At 45.7% G+C, this 17,370-nt stretch overlaps 1 protein-coding gene across 15 annotated transcripts in view; it reads left to right on the plus strand.

Moving 5' to 3' along the window:
- The window catches only part of LOC144207602 (protocadherin alpha-C2-like), an 89,913-nt gene that overhangs the window by 63,094 nt on the left and 9,449 nt on the right, over positions 1 to 17,370 (plus strand). The window contains exon 1 of one of the 15 annotated variants that reach the window (XM_077733195.1): positions 2,112 to 4,623. The exons of 12 other annotated variants lie outside the window; for them this stretch is intronic. In XM_077733195.1, coding sequence (XP_077589321.1) covers positions 2,248 to 4,623 — 2,376 coding nt within the window. In that variant the 5' untranslated portion in view covers positions 2,112 to 2,247. Of the gene's footprint in view, positions 1 to 2,111; positions 4,624 to 5,418; positions 7,957 to 12,106; positions 14,595 to 17,370 lie in introns of those variants that run through there. 2 more of the 15 variants (XM_077733194.1, XM_077733193.1) reach the window with 2 other exon arrangements.

The raw sequence follows: 17,370 nt of genomic DNA on the forward strand, positions 1-17,370 counted from the left end.
ATCACGGATAAAGACGGGGGCAAAAACGGCCAAACCAAATGCAACGTGGTGGGGGACGTGCCCTTTGCCTTAAAGTTTAACTACAAGAACTATTACTCGTTGTTGGTTGACGGGCGTCTTGACCGAGAAGACGCCTCTCAGTACCTGGTAACAATTATAGCGAGCGATGAAGGAACGCCACCACGGTCCACCACACACGTCATCCCAATTCAAGTCGCCGACGTCAATGACAATCCACCTCGATTCGCAGATCCCGTTATCCAAACGTACGTGAGGGAGAACAGCCCGGTCGGGACCACTATTTTCACTTTGACCACGACAGATGCCGACTCGCTTGAAAATGGAAAAGCGGCTTATCGATTGATGCACAGTTCTTTGAAAACGACACAAGCGTCTTCAATCGTCAACATCAACTCTGAGAGTGGCGATATAGTCACTTTGCAGTCTTTTGACTATGAGACGTTAAAGACGTTTCAATTTAAAGTTCAGGCCACAGATTCTGGTGTTCCCCCTCTCAGCAGTAACGTAACAGTAAATGTTTATATCCTGGATGAGAATGACAACAGCCCGGCCATTTTGGCCCCTTATTCAGAGCACGGCTCCGTCAACAGCGAGAGCATCCCCTATTCCGCCGAAGCAGGCTACTTTGTGGCCAAGGTCAGGGCAGTAGATGCCGACTCGGGATACAACGCATTGCTCTCCTATCACCTCTCGGAGCCTAAAGGCAACCACAACCTCTTCCGGATCGGAACCAGCACCGGGGAGATCCGCACCAAACGGAAAATGAGTGACAATGACCTGAAGAGTCACCCCTTGCTAGTTCTGGTATCTGATAATGGTGAATCCCCCCTGTCTGCCACTGTGTCAATGGACGTGCTGGTGATGGAAGGCATGGTGGACAGCGGCACTCCATTCAGACACGTCCCCATCAAGGAGGAGAGCTTCTCCCATTTGCACTTATACCTGCTGGTGGCCATAGTGGCCGTGTCACTGGTCTTCCTGCTCAGCCTGCTGGCCTTGGTGGCCTTCAGGTGCCACCGACAGACGGATGGAGGTCTGGAGAGGTACGGGGCCCCCATGATCACCACCCATCCCGACGGGAGCTGGTCTTACTCCAAAGCTACGCAGCAGTACGATGTGTGCTTCAGCTCAGACACCCTCAAAAGTGACATGGTGGTTTTCCCCACGCCATTCCCACCCGTAGAAGCAGAACTGATCAGTATAAACGGAGGAGACACTTTTAGCAGGACTCAGACTTTACCTAACACTGAAAAGGTAAGAAAAAACACGTACACTCATTAGCTACAAACAAAAAATGGCAAAAAGATGAAACTATAAGTAGTATAAGGCCACTGATTAATAGTATGTAATTTGGAGAACATAGAAAGCGACACAACTCTGTGGTTCCTGACTGATGCCACATTCTATGTGACATATGCATTTGCAATATATCTATTAAAGTCTGACTCGATAATAATCTACAGGTTTTTGTGAGTCAAGTACTGGAAAAGTTCTGTGTGAGTGATAGACTATGTATCGTGGTTTTTGATGTGTGGTGGTGTTTTTGCTGTTGTCATTGCTGTTGCTACTGCTTGCCATAACAAATCTAACTTGTACAATTTTCAAACTCAAAGCTTTGAGCTTCCCATGCAACTAAATTATGAAAGTTTTTCTTATGGCTGTCGGCCATAGCTATGTTTGGAAGGACAATGATATATTTCACTAACTGTGTTTCACTAAATCATTCTGAAGACCCACAGTTGCAGGATGGACAGCATATTTCAATTTGGAACTAAAACAGCACTTCATTTCTTTATAACAAGAAAGTTCTAAGATATTTGTGGTTTGGACATCATGGTTTAGCTACATTTTATCGACATGATCATGCTTCACTCCATCACATGTGCAATACTTCGAAACACAAACACTGCAGTTTAGCTGACGTGTACTTTAGTTTTTCCTCTTCAATATTTGTAGTCTTATTAGTACTTTGATGCTGACAGTGCTGGTCATTTAGAAACTGGTGAGACGTTCTTACTTTCCCACAAGGGGTCGCTCTTAGACCACAGAAAGGATTTTATACACAACCACTCCTCGGGTGAAATGTTTGCCGTCTGTCATTGGGTGCAGCTTTCACGTTCATTCGGGTTGCATTTGGCGAGAGAAGCGGTTGTTCGCGCTGGAGGTGTCGACCTGATGTGGATCTAAAAACGTTGGATATCATAATTGCATTACTATTGTACAAAGATGGGAACAAAGGAGCATTTTTGGCTTCATCTGGTGGCTGCACTGTTCTTTTGTTATGGATCTGCCTCGCAATTGTCTTACTCCGTTCCCGAGGAGGCGAACAAAGGCACGGTGGTGGGGAATATAGCCAAGGATTTGAGCCTTGACTTGCGAGAGCTGCACAACAGAGACCTGCGCATTGTTTCAAGTCACAGTAAGAAGTACGTGGATGTGGATCTCCGGACGGGGAACCTCTTTGTGAACGATAGAATAGACCGTGAGGAGCTTTGTCCTGGCGTCGGGCCGTGCCTGCTGAGAATACAGGCGGTGATGAGCGAGCCCATGAGCGTGCACCGCATTGACATCAATGTTTTGGATGTCAATGACAACTCGCCCAAATTTGAGGAGGAATTGCATACCTTAGAAATATCAGAATCTGTGGCCCCGGGGGAGAGATATTTACTCCCGGTCGCAGTGGATTCTGATGCGGGAAGTAATTCGGTCAAGACATACAGACTGAGTCCAAATGAGTATTTTACACTGGATGTGCAAAGTGGTGGAAAACACGGTGCGTCTACAGAGCTCGTATTGAATAGAGCTTTGGATCGAGAGAAAGTACCGGTTCACGAGCTCATGCTCACTGCTGTGGATGGAGGAAAACCGGTTAAATCTGGTACACTGCCTATCAAAATTGTGGTGATGGATTTAAATGATAACACTCCGGTATTTAGCAAATCGCTGTATAAAGTGCGTGTGAGTGAGAATGCCGCACAGGGCTCGGTTGTGATTAAATTGAATGCAACAGATTCAGATGAAGGCATGAATAGTAAAATTAGGTATTCATTCATTAAACGTGGAAATGATGATCCGTCTAATGTTTTCGATCTGAATGAAGAAACGGGAGTGATCGCAGTGAAAGGTACTTTAGATTATGAAGAAACACCTGCTTATGAAGTCAGAATTCAGGCAAAGGATCAAGGCCATTCCCCTCGTAGTGCACATTCTAAATTGCTCATAGAGATAATTGATATGAATGACAATGCTCCTGAAATATCGGTGACATCACTGATGACCCCGGTCAAGGAAAATGCAGAAGTGGGGACAATTGTAGCTTTGATTACTGTCAGCGACAAGGATGGTGGAAGCAAGAGTGTCGTTAACTGCGAAGTAGTTGGCCCAGTTCCATTCAAATTAAAGTCCAATTACAAAAATGACTATTCTTTAGTAGTTGATGGAGAACTGGATAGAGAAAGCACCTCTCTTTATAATGTCACTATTTTGGCTACAGATGAAGGAAGTCCACCAATGTCCACTTCCAAAACAATTCCTGTTCAGGTTTCTGATGTTAATGATAATGCCCCAAACTTTGTGGAACCTATTGTTAATGTGTATGTTAAAGAAAACAGTCCAACTGGCTTTTCTCTCTGCTCCATCAAAGCAAGTGACCCTGATTTGGATGAAAATGCTAAAGTGTCATATGCATTGTTAGATACTTATCCTCGCAATATTCCAATTTCATCACTTCTTCATATGAACTCAGATAGTGGGGAAATACTAAGTTTGCAGTCTTTTGACTATGAAAAGGTAAAGACATTTCAGTTTAAAGTCCTGGCCACAGACTCTGGTGTTCCTCCACTCAGCAGCAATGTGACCGTCAATGTATATATTCTGGATGAGAACGATAACAGTCCAGCCATTTTGGCCCCCTATTCAGAGCGTGGCTCCGTCAATAGCGAGAGCATCCCTTATTCCGCCGAAGCAGGCTATTTTGTGGCCAAGGTCAGGGCTGTAGACGCTGACTCGGGATACAATGCATTGCTCTCCTATCATCTGTCGGAGCCCAAAGGCCACCACAACCTCTTCCGGATCGGAACCAGCACCGGGGAGATCCGCACCAAGCGGAAAATGAGTGACAATGACTTGAAGAGTCACCCATTGCTGGTGCTTGTGTCTGACAATGGTGAATCCCCCCTGTCTGCCACTGTGTCAATGGACGTGCTGGTGATGGAAGGCATGGTGGACGGCGGCACTCCGTTCAGACACGTCCCCATCAAGGAAGAGAGCTTCTCCCATTTGCACTTGTACTTGCTGGTGGCCATTGTAGCCGTGTCGTTGGTCTTCCTGCTCAGCCTGTTGGCCTTGGTGGCCTTCAGGTGCCACCGACAGGCGGATGGAGGTCTGGAGAGGTACGGGGCCCCCATGATCACTACCCACCCAGACGGGAGCTGGTCTTACTCCAAAGCAACACAACAGTACGACGTTTGCTTCAGCTCAGACACACTTAAAAGCGACATGGTGGTTTTCCCTACTCCATTCCCACCCATGGAGGCAGAACTGATCAGCATTAATGGAGGAGACACCTTTAACAGAACTCAGACTTTACCCACCACTGATAAGGTAGGGTGAACTATTACCACCTCATCTTCTTTTGCAACTTTCAGTGATTGACAAATATTTCTAAAATTTTTCAGCACAATTAATCCCTGAAGTATATTTTAAACAGTATGTATACAAGTTTATATCCTTTTCTTTATCAATGCCTTGTGTAATGGCTAAAACTCACATGCCACTGTCCATGGTGCTGGACTTCATTGGGATGATTATAGTAGTGGGTTCCTCATGCAGTATCAATTTAACCTATCCATATTCCACTTGTTTTTTTTCGACTAAGTGTGGATGATAGCTGGAGAATAAGCCATGGTGTGACAGCTCTACGGTGAATTGAGTATTTATCAGTCAATCACAGTGCACAGAGACAAAGATCAACTTCTCATAGCCATACATTCAGTAGAAAATGAACCCTCATCATTTTCATACATATGGATGATTTCATCTTCATACCTTGAGTATGGATTTTTACACTCAGTCATGTTGTTGCTTTTACTGCCTATATTAGTGTTAGTAGCAGTAGGGGTATGTATAAGTAGTGGTCTTGGAAAGAAAATATTTGGTTCATGTATTAAATCGTATATTCTCTGATTTGTGATATCCACAGAAGACACACAGGGGTCATTTTTGTCGTGGGATCTTAGTCTATTAAAGTCAGACGTGGTCTTTGAGATGAGTTTAGTTTGGAAATGATGGTAGAAATCAATGTACCCTGAATTGACCACATGGGGTCGCAGTAGACCGTGGATTTGACGTTTTTTTTTTTATTGTATTGGCTTCTCGCTTGCTCGACTCCGCCTTGTAAGAAAGAAAGAAACCGTCATCAGTCGCCAGTTCGTGCGCAGAAGGTGCATATACGCGTCGAGAAACCACCCAAAAGTCGGACTGCATCGGACGGAATTGTCTAAATCTGGACAAAGGACAGATAGGATTGCTGGCATCTTTCCTGCGTTGACAATGAGGACGTGTCGCCAAAGACTCGATTGGGGGATTTACCTTGCTTTGCTTCTCTGTTTTGACGGCTCGTGCGCGTCGCAACTGTCCTACTCCATTCACGAGGAGGCAAACAAAGGCTTTGTGGTGGGGAATATCGCCAAGGATTTAAACCTCAACCTGAACGAACTGGACACCAGAGGGCTGCGTGTGGTTTCCAGCTACAGTAAAGAGTATTTTAACATCAATTTACTCAACGGGAATCTGTTTGTAAATCAGAGAATTGACAGGGAGGAGCTTTGTCCCAATGTGGCCAAATGTTCATTAAAGATACAAGCTGTGTTAAACAATCCAATGGTGGCACACCGCGTTGAGATCATTATTTTAGATATAAATGACAATTCGCCATCTTTCATAGAGCAAGTGTACAATTTGGATATTTTTGAATCAGCTTTCCCGGGAGAACGCTACCTGCTGCCGGTGGCTGTAGATGCAGACGTGGGCTCAAATTCTGTGAGGAGCTATAAACTCAGCAATAATGAACATTTTACATTGGACGTGCAGAGCGGAGGCGAGCATAGACTGTCTGCCGAATTAGTGCTACAAAAACCTTTAGATCGAGAGAAACAATCGCATCTTGCTCTTGCACTAACAGCCATGGACGGGGGCAAACCTCCAAAGTCGGGCTCTTTGCAAATACGCGTCAATATACTGGACGTTAATGACAACGTGCCCGTGTTTAGCAAGTCCCTTTATAAAGTGAGTGTCAATGAAGATGCCGCGCAGGGCTCGGTTGTGATCAAATTAAATGCAACTGACAAGGACGAAGGCATGAACAGTAAAATAAGGTATTCATTCATCAAACAAGGAAACGATGACTTGTCTAATATTTTCAATCTTAATGAAGAAACGGGAGAAATCATGATCAAGGGGATGTTAGATTATGAGGAAACCCCTGCTTATGAAGTCAGAATTCAGGCAAAGGATCAAGGTCATTCCCCCCGTAGTACACATGCTAAATTACTCATAGAAATCATTGATATAAATGACAATACTCCTGAAATATCAGTGACATCACTGATGACACCGGTCAAGGAAAACGCAGAAGTGGGGACAATTGTAGCTTTGATTACTGTCAGCGACAAGGATGGTGGAAGCAAGAGTGTCGTTAACTGCGAAGTAGTTGGCTCAGTTCCATTTAAACTTAAGTCCAATTACAAAAATGACTATTCTCTAGTAGTTGATGGAGCACTGGATAGAGAAAGCAACTCTCTTTATAATGTCACTATTTTGGCCACAGATGAAGGAAGTCCACCAATGTCCACTTCCAAAACGATTCCTGTTCAGGTTTCTGATGTTAATGATAATGCCCCACATTTTACTGAACCTATTTTTAATGTATATGTTAAAGAAAACAGTCCCACTGGATATTCTCTCTGCTCCATCAAAGCAACTGACCCTGATTTGGATGAAAATGCTAAAGTGTCATATGCATTGTTAGATACTTATCCTCGCAATAATCCAATTTCATCACTTCTTCATATGAACTCAGATAGTGGGGAAATACTAAGCTTACAGTCTTTTGACTATGAAAAGGTAAAGACATTTCAGTTTAAAGTTCAGGCCACAGATTCTGGTGTTCCCCCTCTCAGCAGTAACATAACAGTAAATGTTTATATCCTGGATGAGAATGACAATAGTCCGGCCATTTTGGCCCCTTATACTGAGCACGGCTCCGTCAACAGCGAGAGCATCCCCTATTCCGCTGAAGCAGGCTACTTTGTGGCCAAGATCAGGGCCGTAGATGCCGACTCGGGATACAATGCATTGCTCTCCTATCACCTGTCAGAACCTAAAGGCAACAACAACCTCTTCCGGATCGGAACCAGCACCGGAGAGATCCGCACCAAGCGGAAAATGAGTGACAATGACTTGAAGAGTCACCCATTGCTGGTGCTTGTGTCTGACAATGGTGCATCCCCCCTGTCAGCCACTGTGTCTATGGACGTGTTAGTTCTAGAAAGTGCGGCGGACAGCGGCATTCCATTCAGGCACGTCCCCATCAAGGAGGAGAGCTTCTCCCATTTGCACTTGTACTTGCTGGTGGCCATTGTGGCCGTGTCCTTGGTCTTCCTGCTCAGCCTGCTGGCTCTGGTGGCCTTCAGGTGCCACCGACAGACGGATGGAGGTCTGGAGAGGTACGGGGCCCCCATGATCACCACGCACCCCGACGGGAGCTGGTCTTACTCCAAAGCGACGCAGCAGTACGACGTTTGCTTCAGCTCAGACACACTTAAAAGTGACATGGTGGTTTTCCCTACTCCATTCCCACCCATGGAGGCAGAACTGATCAGCATTAATGGAGGAGACACTTTTTCACGGACTCAGACATTACCAAATACAGACAAGGTAGGCTTAAGATGTACCATAATCTCTCTGTGTTAACTCAAACAGAAATATATAAATCAATGAAAAATGCATTGTAAATTATCAGTTATTTAACGTTGGTCTCAACAGATCTGGATATTTGGCATAAATTGTGATCTAAATTGGGGCCTTTTCGAGCCAGTATAGTGTAGTGATGCACTTAGTTTATATGGCTTTGCAGCTGGGATTAACCTGAATCGTATTTCAAAGAATATGTTGAAGACAAAAAACATCTTCTCACATTTGAATTCTTTTGACCCAACTACCTTATGTCTTAGTGAATGAATGAACCACTCATAATGCACCACTGGCATAACATGTGATTGTTGCACAAATGTACAGGATTGTTTTTGTTATTTGTTTTTATTTTGACCTTTTTCAATTGTAGGGAATTGCTTATAGTTTTTGCTTGCCATCTGCTTCAACCTTTCATGGGAGTAGTTTATGGGTAACTGATTTGTTCATTGTGATAGTTGCCCTGTGCTATGGGAAGTGTATTTCTAGCCTTCCCATTGTAGTATTTTGTCTTGGTCTGGGAAATAATGTGTTTGGAGCAATGTTGAACGCTAGGGGTCGCCCCAGACCGTCACTTTGAGTCAACTTGGCCTCTCCTCCACCGTCAGGGAGGAGACGTCGTCGTCACACTGATCGCATTTCATTGTGTGCCGAGCTCGAAAGACGACAGGATATTCGGAAGGGGATAGCGTGTGGAAATATGGACGATCGGGCGTTGTTTTGTCGGTAAACTACCATCCACATAACCGCGAGAAAGAAGATGGATGGCCGTCGGATAAAAGCTGCTGTTTGCTGGTTCTTTATCTGCATTTTATGGCACGACTGCGCTGGCCAGATTTCCTTTTCTATTTCCGAGGAGGTGGACAAAGGAACCGTGGTGGGAAACCTGGCCAAGGCTTTGAACGTCAACGCGAGGGACCTCCAAACCCGAGATTTGAGTATCACGTCCGCTTACAGTAAGGAATATTTCAAAGCCAATTTGCGGACGGGGGAGCTTTACGTGGCGGAGCAAATAGACCGCGAGGAGCTTTGCGCTCGGGCCATCAAATGTACTCTGCGCTTGGAAGCCATACTGAGGAATCCCACGGCGCTGCACCGGATCGAGGTTCTGCTCCACGATTTGAATGACCACGCGCCACGCTTTGTGGAGGACTCACATTCAATTAATGTATCTGAAATATCCCCAACTGGTGAGCATTTCTTACTTCCGCTGGCTCTCGACGCAGACCCTGGGGCAAACTCGGTAAAGACTTACAAGCTGAGCCCAAATGAATATTTCTCGCTGGACGTGCAAGGCGGCGGAGAGCACAGCGTTTCCGCCGAGCTGGTGCTGCTCAAGGCTTTGGATAGAGAAAAAGAAGGCAGGCTCAAACTGACGCTGACCGCCGTGGACGGAGGAAAGCCTCCCAAATCGGGAACGCTATTAGTCAACATCAATGTTTTGGACGTCAACGACAACACGCCTTCTTTCAGCCAGCCGCTCTACAAAGCTCGCGTGAAAGAAAATCCGCCGGAGGGCTCTTTGGTCATCCAGCTGAGGGCCACAGATTTAGATGAAGGAGAAAATGGGAAATTGCGGTTTTCCTTCGTCAAACGTGCTCATTTTGACCCCGCTGACGTCTTCTTGATGGATTCGGACACGGGGGAGATCAGGGTCAAAGGGCGTCTAGACCACGAGACGCAGGCTGCCTACGACATTCACGTGCAAGCCGCCGATCAAGGGGCGATGCCGCGGAGAGCCAACGCCAAGCTCTTGGTGGAAGTGCTGGACGTTAACGACAACGCGCCCCAAATGACGGTGACGTCGCTCACTAACCCCGTTAAAGAAGACACCGAGATTGGGAGCGTGGTGGCTTTGGTCACAGTAACCGATAAAGATTCGGGAAAGAATGGCGAAGCTCACTGTCAAATAAGTGGCTCGCCACCTTTTAAGCTATTGCCTAATTATAAAAATTATTACTCTTTGGTGGTGGATGGGCCAATTGATAGGGAAGAAAAGGCCTTTTATAACTTGACGTTGGTCGCAAAAGACGAGGGGAGCCCGTCTCTTTCCAGCACCAGTAATATCGCCATTCAAGTGGCGGATGTCAATGATAATGCGCCACGGTTCTCGGAACCTGTTGTTAATATTTATGTCAAAGAAAATAGTCCTGTGGGGGCAAGTGTCCACCAGATAATGGCAGTGGATTCCGATGTGAATGACAATGCAAGAGTTATGTACGCATTATCCGGAGATGCAAATGACATTCCAATAACATCCGTGATGAATATCAACTCGGACAATGGGGAGATAGTCACTTTGCAGTCTTTTGACTATGAAAAGGTAAAAACATTTCAGTTTAAAGTCCAAGCCACAGATTCTGGTGTTCCTCCACTTAGTAGCAACGTGACTGTCAATGTATATATTTTGGATGAAAATGACAATAGTCCGGCCATTTTGGCCCCTTATACTGAGCAAGGCTCCGTCAACAGCGAGAGCATCCCCTATTCCGCCGAAGCAGGCTACTTTGTGGCCAAGATCAGGGCCGTAGATGCCGACTCGGGATACAACGCATTGCTCTCCTATCACCTCTCGGAGCCTAAAGGCAACAACAACCTCTTCCGGATCGGAACCAGCACCGGGGAGATCCGCACCAAGCGGAAAATGAGTGACAATGACCTAAAGAGTCACCCCTTGCTGGTGATGGTATCTGATAATGGTGAATCCCCCCTCTCAGCTACCGTGTCAATGGACGTGCTGGTGATGGAAGGCATGGTGGACAGCGGCATTCCGTTCAGACATGTCCCTGTCAAGGAGGAGAGCTTCTCCCATTTGCACTTGTACTTGCTGGTGGCCATAGTGGCCGTGTCGCTGGTCTTCCTGCTCAGTCTGTTGGCCTTGGTGGCCTTCAGGTGCCACCGACAGACGGATGGAGGTCTGGAGAGGTACGGGGCCCCCATGATCACCACCCACCCCGACGGGAGCTGGTCTTACTCCAAAGCGACGCAGCAGTACGACGTTTGCTTCAGCTCAGACACCCTCAAAAGTGACATGGTGGTTTTCCCTACTCCATTCCCGCCCGTAGAAGCAGAACTGATCAGTATTAATGGAGGAGACACCTTTAACAGAACTCAGACTTTGCCCACCACTGAGAAGGTAGGCTAAATATTTACAAAGGAATTTGCTCTGGTATGCACTTGGTGTGTACAGTACGACATAAACATAATGTGGATCCAAAAGGTCTACTTGCACAACCATTTTTTTTTATTTAAAAAAACCAGAATTTGTGTACATCCATGCTACATCAGGAGAAAATTCAATCTAGATTTTGCATACATACATTTTTTCCTTACTTCTAGCTGTGTAGATGTGTGGCAATTGCTAGCTTTTGCACTGATTGATGGTTAATGGTCTTATGATTCACACTGGGCTTGGCACTTTTACTATTTTTGCCTAGTTTATAAAAAATAGTTTGGAAATATAGTCATTTGCGGGTATGGTGAAAGAATGGTTTGCAGGTCTGAAATACTGTTTTAGATTTGTACAGTTCTCCCTATGCCTGTATTGGTTTTGTCCAGGTCCTCTCGCATCCCCAAAATATGCATTGTAGGCTAATTTAGTTGTTCCTAGCTTTGAATAGTAGCTAGTATCATCGTGCCCTGTGTTTGCCTTGTAACAATTCAGGCTGTATTCTTTCTGCCTTCTGGCCCTACTTAACTGGTTACATGTGAAAGGATTGCCTGGTATCTGTCCATGGTCCTGAATCGTCACTCTATCCATATGCAATGAATTTCTTACTTGCTTTCAATGAAACCAAGCAACAATATTTCATTGACTCAATGGTAGTTAGAGAAGCCATGATTTGGAAGGCAACAGTTAGAAGCATACAAATAAAAATATAATAGTATACCATGTATTTTCAATAGGATAGAAGTATTTCAATGAGGCACGTTTCTGGCTCTTTAGTTTTCTATTATAATCGTGTATTTTGGAGTCATTTTCTGTGTAAATAGTATATTATCTACCAGAAAATAAAATACACATTTTTGCCCGCTAGATGTCCATCTTGCCCAACATATGCCAAATCTTTTTACAACGCCCCTCCTTTTTAATGACTATTCCAAGATGTAACGTGTTCTTTGTTCGCCATTGCCACTTCGTCTTCAAACTCGGTCACGTTAAAATGTTGTCCCTCAATTTCAATATTTTCCTGACATCTGTCTGATCAGCGAGGATGAGAATGAAACTGGACGACGTTTCCCGTCTTTGGATATGTTTCTCCTGGCTTTTGTTTCCCTTCTGGAGGGTAGCCTCGGCTCAGATAGTGTATTCTGTGACGGAAGAATCTAAGCCGGGGACCACGGTGGGCAATTTGGCCAAAGACCTGCATCTCGACGGCCAAGATTTGGAAAGGAGAGCTTTGCAAATATCTGGAGAGAATGCCAGGTATTTGGGGGTCGATGCTAAAACGGGAATACTTGCGGTGACGGACAGGATTGACCGAGAGGAGATTTGTGCCCGGCGTGTCAAGTGCTCGTTGGAAGTGGAAGCCATCGCCAACGCGCCACTCAATCTTTATCGTTTCGAGGTGAAAATTATAGACATCAATGACAATGCCCCGCATTTCAGACTACCCGGAATTCTTCTCAACGTGTCAGAGTTCGCTTTTACCGGAGAAAGATTTACCCTGCCTAACGCATTAGATGCAGATGTCGGCAGTTATTCCGTCAAAAGCTATAAACTCAGCCCAAATGAGCATTTCTCTCTGGATGTTCAAAACGCCGGCGAGCAGTCCATGTCTGCCGAATTGGTGTTGCAAAAAGCTCTAGACCGCGAGAAACAGGCGATGATCAAACTGACGTTAACGGCTCTGGATGGAGGAAAACCCGCTAAATCGGGAACATTGCCGGTCACCATTGTTGTGCAAGACGTGAACGATAATATTCCAGTTTTCGAGCAGGCTTTGTACAAAGTCACCGTGACTGAAAACGCGCCACGCGGCACGAGCGTTCTGTCGGTGCGCGCTCGCGATGCGGACGAGGGCCTTAACGGAGAAATTGTGTATTCTTTTTTTGATCACAATGGTGACCACGAGATTGACAAATTTGCCATTAATTCAGCCACTGGTGAAATTACAGTCAACGGCGAATTGGATCACGAAAGGAGCGCCGCGGTGGAAATGAGAGTGCAGGCAAAGGACAAAGGCATGAATTCCAGAGCGTCACATTGTAAAATTCTGGTGGAAATTGCCGACGTTAACGATAATGCGCCGGCGATAACCGTCACGTCAATAGTGGACGTAGTGAGGGAAGACGCGCCGCTCGACACCATGGTGGCGCTCTTGACGGTAAAAGACAACGACGCGGACAAAAATGGGCTAGTGAATGTTCGGATTGTGGAGGCTGTGCCCTTTAAAATTAAAAACACCTACAAAAATCACTACACGCTGCTTGTCAATGGGCCGTTAGACCGAGAACAAGTTTCCAAGTATGACGTTACAATCAGCGCGTCCGACGAAGGCATTCCTTCGCTCTCCAGTACAGCAGTCATTACCGTGCACGTTTCCGATATCAATGACAACGCGCCCCGCTTCGAAGAAGATGTAGTTCATGTTTTTGTTAAAGAAAACAGTCCCGCCGGCGCAGTTATCTATGCAATGAGGGCAGATGATCCAGACATGGGAGAAAACGCCAAAATTTCCTTTTCCGTTGTCAATAGTCATTTGCGTAAAGATGACGTGGTGCGATCCAATGTTAACATTAATGCTCAAACCGGGGACATCATAGCTTTGCAGTCTTTTGACTATGAGAAGTTAAAGACCTTTCAGTTTAAAGTCCAGGCCACAGATTCTGGTGTTCCTCCACTTAGTAGCAACGTTACAATTAATGTTTATATCCTGGATGAGAATGACAATAGTCCGGCCATTTTGGCCCCCTATTCCGAGCGTGGCTCCGTCAACAGCGAGAGCATCCCTTACTCCGCCGAAGCCGGCTACTTTGTGGCCAAGGTCAGGGCCGTAGACGCCGACTCGGGATACAATGCATTGCTCTCTTATCATCTGTCAGAACCTAAAGGAAACAACAACCTCTTCCGGATTGGAACCAGCACCGGGGAGATCCGCACCAAGCGGAAAATGAGTGACAATGACTTGAAGAGTCACCCCTTGTTGGTGCTGGTATCTGATAACGGTGAATCCCCCCTGTCAGCCACTGTGTCTATGGACGTGCTAGTTCTGGAAAGTGCAGCGGACAGCGGCATTCCATTCAGACACGTCCCCGTCAAGGAGGAGAGCTTCTCCCATTTGCACTTATACCTGCTGGTGGCCATTGTGGCTGTGTCCTTGGTCTTCCTGCTCAGCCTGTTGGCCTTGGTGGCCTTCAGGTGCCACCGACAGACGGATGGAGGTCTGGAGCGGTACGGGGCCCCCATGATCACCACCCATCCCGACGGGAGCTGGTCTTACTCCAAAGCAACACAACAGTACGACGTGTGCTTCAGCTCAGACACGCTGAAAAGTGACATGGTGGTTTTCCCCACACCGTTCCCACCCGTAGAGGCAGAACTGATCAGCATTAATGGAGGAGACACTTTTAGCAGGACTCAGACGTTACCCACGACTGAGAAGGTAGGCTGAGTTTGTATTGTGTGTCAGCAGTAAAAGCAAAATATAACCCATAAGAGATTCTGGATCGGGTATGTTTTAAAAGCTAGAGGATCTGTCCATGGTCCTGAGTTAGAGCAGGCTTACAATTGTTCTGGGAGCCAGCCAAGTCATTAGTTAGTTGAATGCATAAAATGGGGTTGCAATAGGGTCATTCTACTTGTCAAGAGACCCCTCTGTTGTGTTATTTAAAACTTAACTTGACCTCAGACCCTTGATGCCTGCTTATAACCTTTCATAATTTGTAAATCGGAGCGTTTCGACCTGTTATTTGCAAAACACTGCTTGTTGATGTTGATGAAATGACTGACTCACTTATTTGGAGCATTTGGTGTTGCTGCTGCATCATGAGTGAACTCATTTTGATGTCTGAAAATAGAAAAAGTCTTTTTAAACACTTTCAATCTGACAGCAAAGCATGACAGAAGTTGTTTTGTATTTTAACAAAGCTCTGACCCAAATAGCTATCTTGAGATCAGTGGTGTGACTTTTTGTTTAGTTTTTTTGAAGTGGCTGAACATTTGATTTTTGCAGATAAGTCTTATTTAGGAACGGCTATAAAGATTATTTTTGTGAATTTTGGATATACAAATATATAGTGACGTGTAAGAGTCATGTCAGATGACATTGTAGTATTTGCTGTTTAGATTTTTGGTTGAAAATAACTGTTGACTACATATTTTATCGTGGAAGGGAGCATGACCATGCACCAAATGAGGCCCTGTTACATTCAGTAGCTTTACATGTGGCGTGCAATATGATTCCTAAAGCAAACCTGTCTCTTTCTTGTCCCCCCCTCCCCCTTTCCGTCCCTCTCTCCTTCCACCGCCGAGCGTCGAGGCGAGCAGCTGAGGGAACTAACGGGGAATTAACGTCCATGGCCGCGGACACGCGTGCTGTGGGCCCTAGAGTGTCGCAAACATGATTTAATATATATTCATTAGCGCTCCTAATGAGCATGCCACAGAATCAGCATCTGTGCATTCAGGAAAGGCTTGGGGAAAATATTTGCATACACATTATTTGATTGCCTTTTTTTCTTGGTAAAGACAATTGAGCTTGAAGAATCTTTGCCAGCGTGCGTCACTCAGACGACGTGACCTCATTCCTGGGAGTGGCCCAGCACAAACAAGCGTGCTCACCGCCGCTTTGACGCGTGCACGTAGTACAAGTGGGTCATCTTGCCAATTCAAGATGGCTGCATCCTTTTTCTTTTCTCTCCCCGCTTCTAATTTTTCGTTATCTTCCCTAAACAATGCCCGGAGCTCTCTCCTTGCATAAAAGTGCTCCAGCGCCTTTTGCGCAGCTTGAATGAAGGAAGGCCGAGGGGGAGGGGTGGGTAATTTTCCGCTCCCCGCCGCAGCTTCAGCACCGAGCGCGCCATCGGCCTTTCCGCTCTGCGCCGGGGCGGGGCCGCTCGGGACGGACGGCGGGTTAATGTGCTTCGTTGAGGGAGAGTGGGGGCTCACCAGGAGAACCCCTTTTTTGCCCCTCAGTGCGTGACTTGTCATTCCATGATCGATGGTATGCAAATGCCCATGTCAGCATTTACCTTGTTATGCATTCTAGCTCTCTCTGTGCTGAATTATTTAGCATGAGGCTCACTGCAAAGCAGTTTTTTTCAATTATTTTGTACTGTGGTCGAAATAATAAGCTTGGTAGGACTATTGGTTGTCACGTTGAGCTCATTGATCCACTTCATTTTCCTCCTCTGTCATGTGAGCACTTCCTGTTTTCCTTCCCTCACAAGGGCGTGTCCTTTGTGCAAGCGAGGCAGCCGTTACCATGGAGACGGCTCTCAGCCTGCACTAAATGATGCGCCCGCCTACGCCCAAACCTGGCAGGGACGTGGAAGCTTGTCGTTGCATCAGAAATGGAAATAGCAAATGGCCGTAATGACAATTTAAGCGTGAAAGAGGGTAAATGAGAAATTGGGAATTTCAACAAAGCAGTAGCCATTTCTGTAAGCCTCCATTTGGACTAGCTGGTGGGGAAAACACATGAAATAGATTGCATGTCGTATCTTAGTTCTTAGAAGTGGAACAATAAAAAAGGGCAAAGATACCTGCAATCTGACCTGGAAATATATTGAACTCAAACACAAAGGATGACATTTACTTTGTCCTTTTAGTGAGTGAGATCAATTTGGTTCATTGTTGTTTCAGGGGGAAAAAATGGGGCCTGGTGGCCTTCTCTGAGCTGCCGTTGTCAATTTTGGGTCACTGCGGTAAAAATGGGAAAGAAAATGGATGCCCTTGGTCTACCGTTTGGAGCTTTTGCCCTCTCTCTCTCTCTCTCTCTCTCTCTCTCTCTCTCTCTCTCTCTCTCTCTCCCTCTCTCTCTTTCTCTGTCCTACTCAATTCACGTCATAGGTGGGATTATGCTTTAGAGAGATTTGGCTTAATGAAAAAGATCAGAGGATTGGGAATGGGCTGCTCATCACGTGTCCGTCCGTCTCTTGTCCTCCCGTTTCATTCCAACAGAGGGAACACTCTTACTGTGGCATTTTCAACATGGAACCAACACACACTTGGAAATTAGGAATTCAGTGGTTTGTGGTGATATGATGTTGTCGTCCAGTAGTTGGCTATTTTTAAATGAAGGTCCCAACAGAATCTACTTTATATTTGTTTTTGTTAATGTATCAGGGAGAAATGATCAACCGGGGTTATGTTTTTCCTCTATAAAATACTATGTTGTCACGTAATGAGCGGCATTTACAAAACAGAGTGTTTCCGTG

The sequence above is a fragment of the Stigmatopora nigra genome, chromosome 14 (genome assembly GCF_051989575.1).
Source record: "Stigmatopora nigra isolate UIUO_SnigA chromosome 14, RoL_Snig_1.1, whole genome shotgun sequence".
Taxonomy (NCBI): Eukaryota; Metazoa; Chordata; class Actinopteri; order Syngnathiformes; family Syngnathidae; genus Stigmatopora; species Stigmatopora nigra.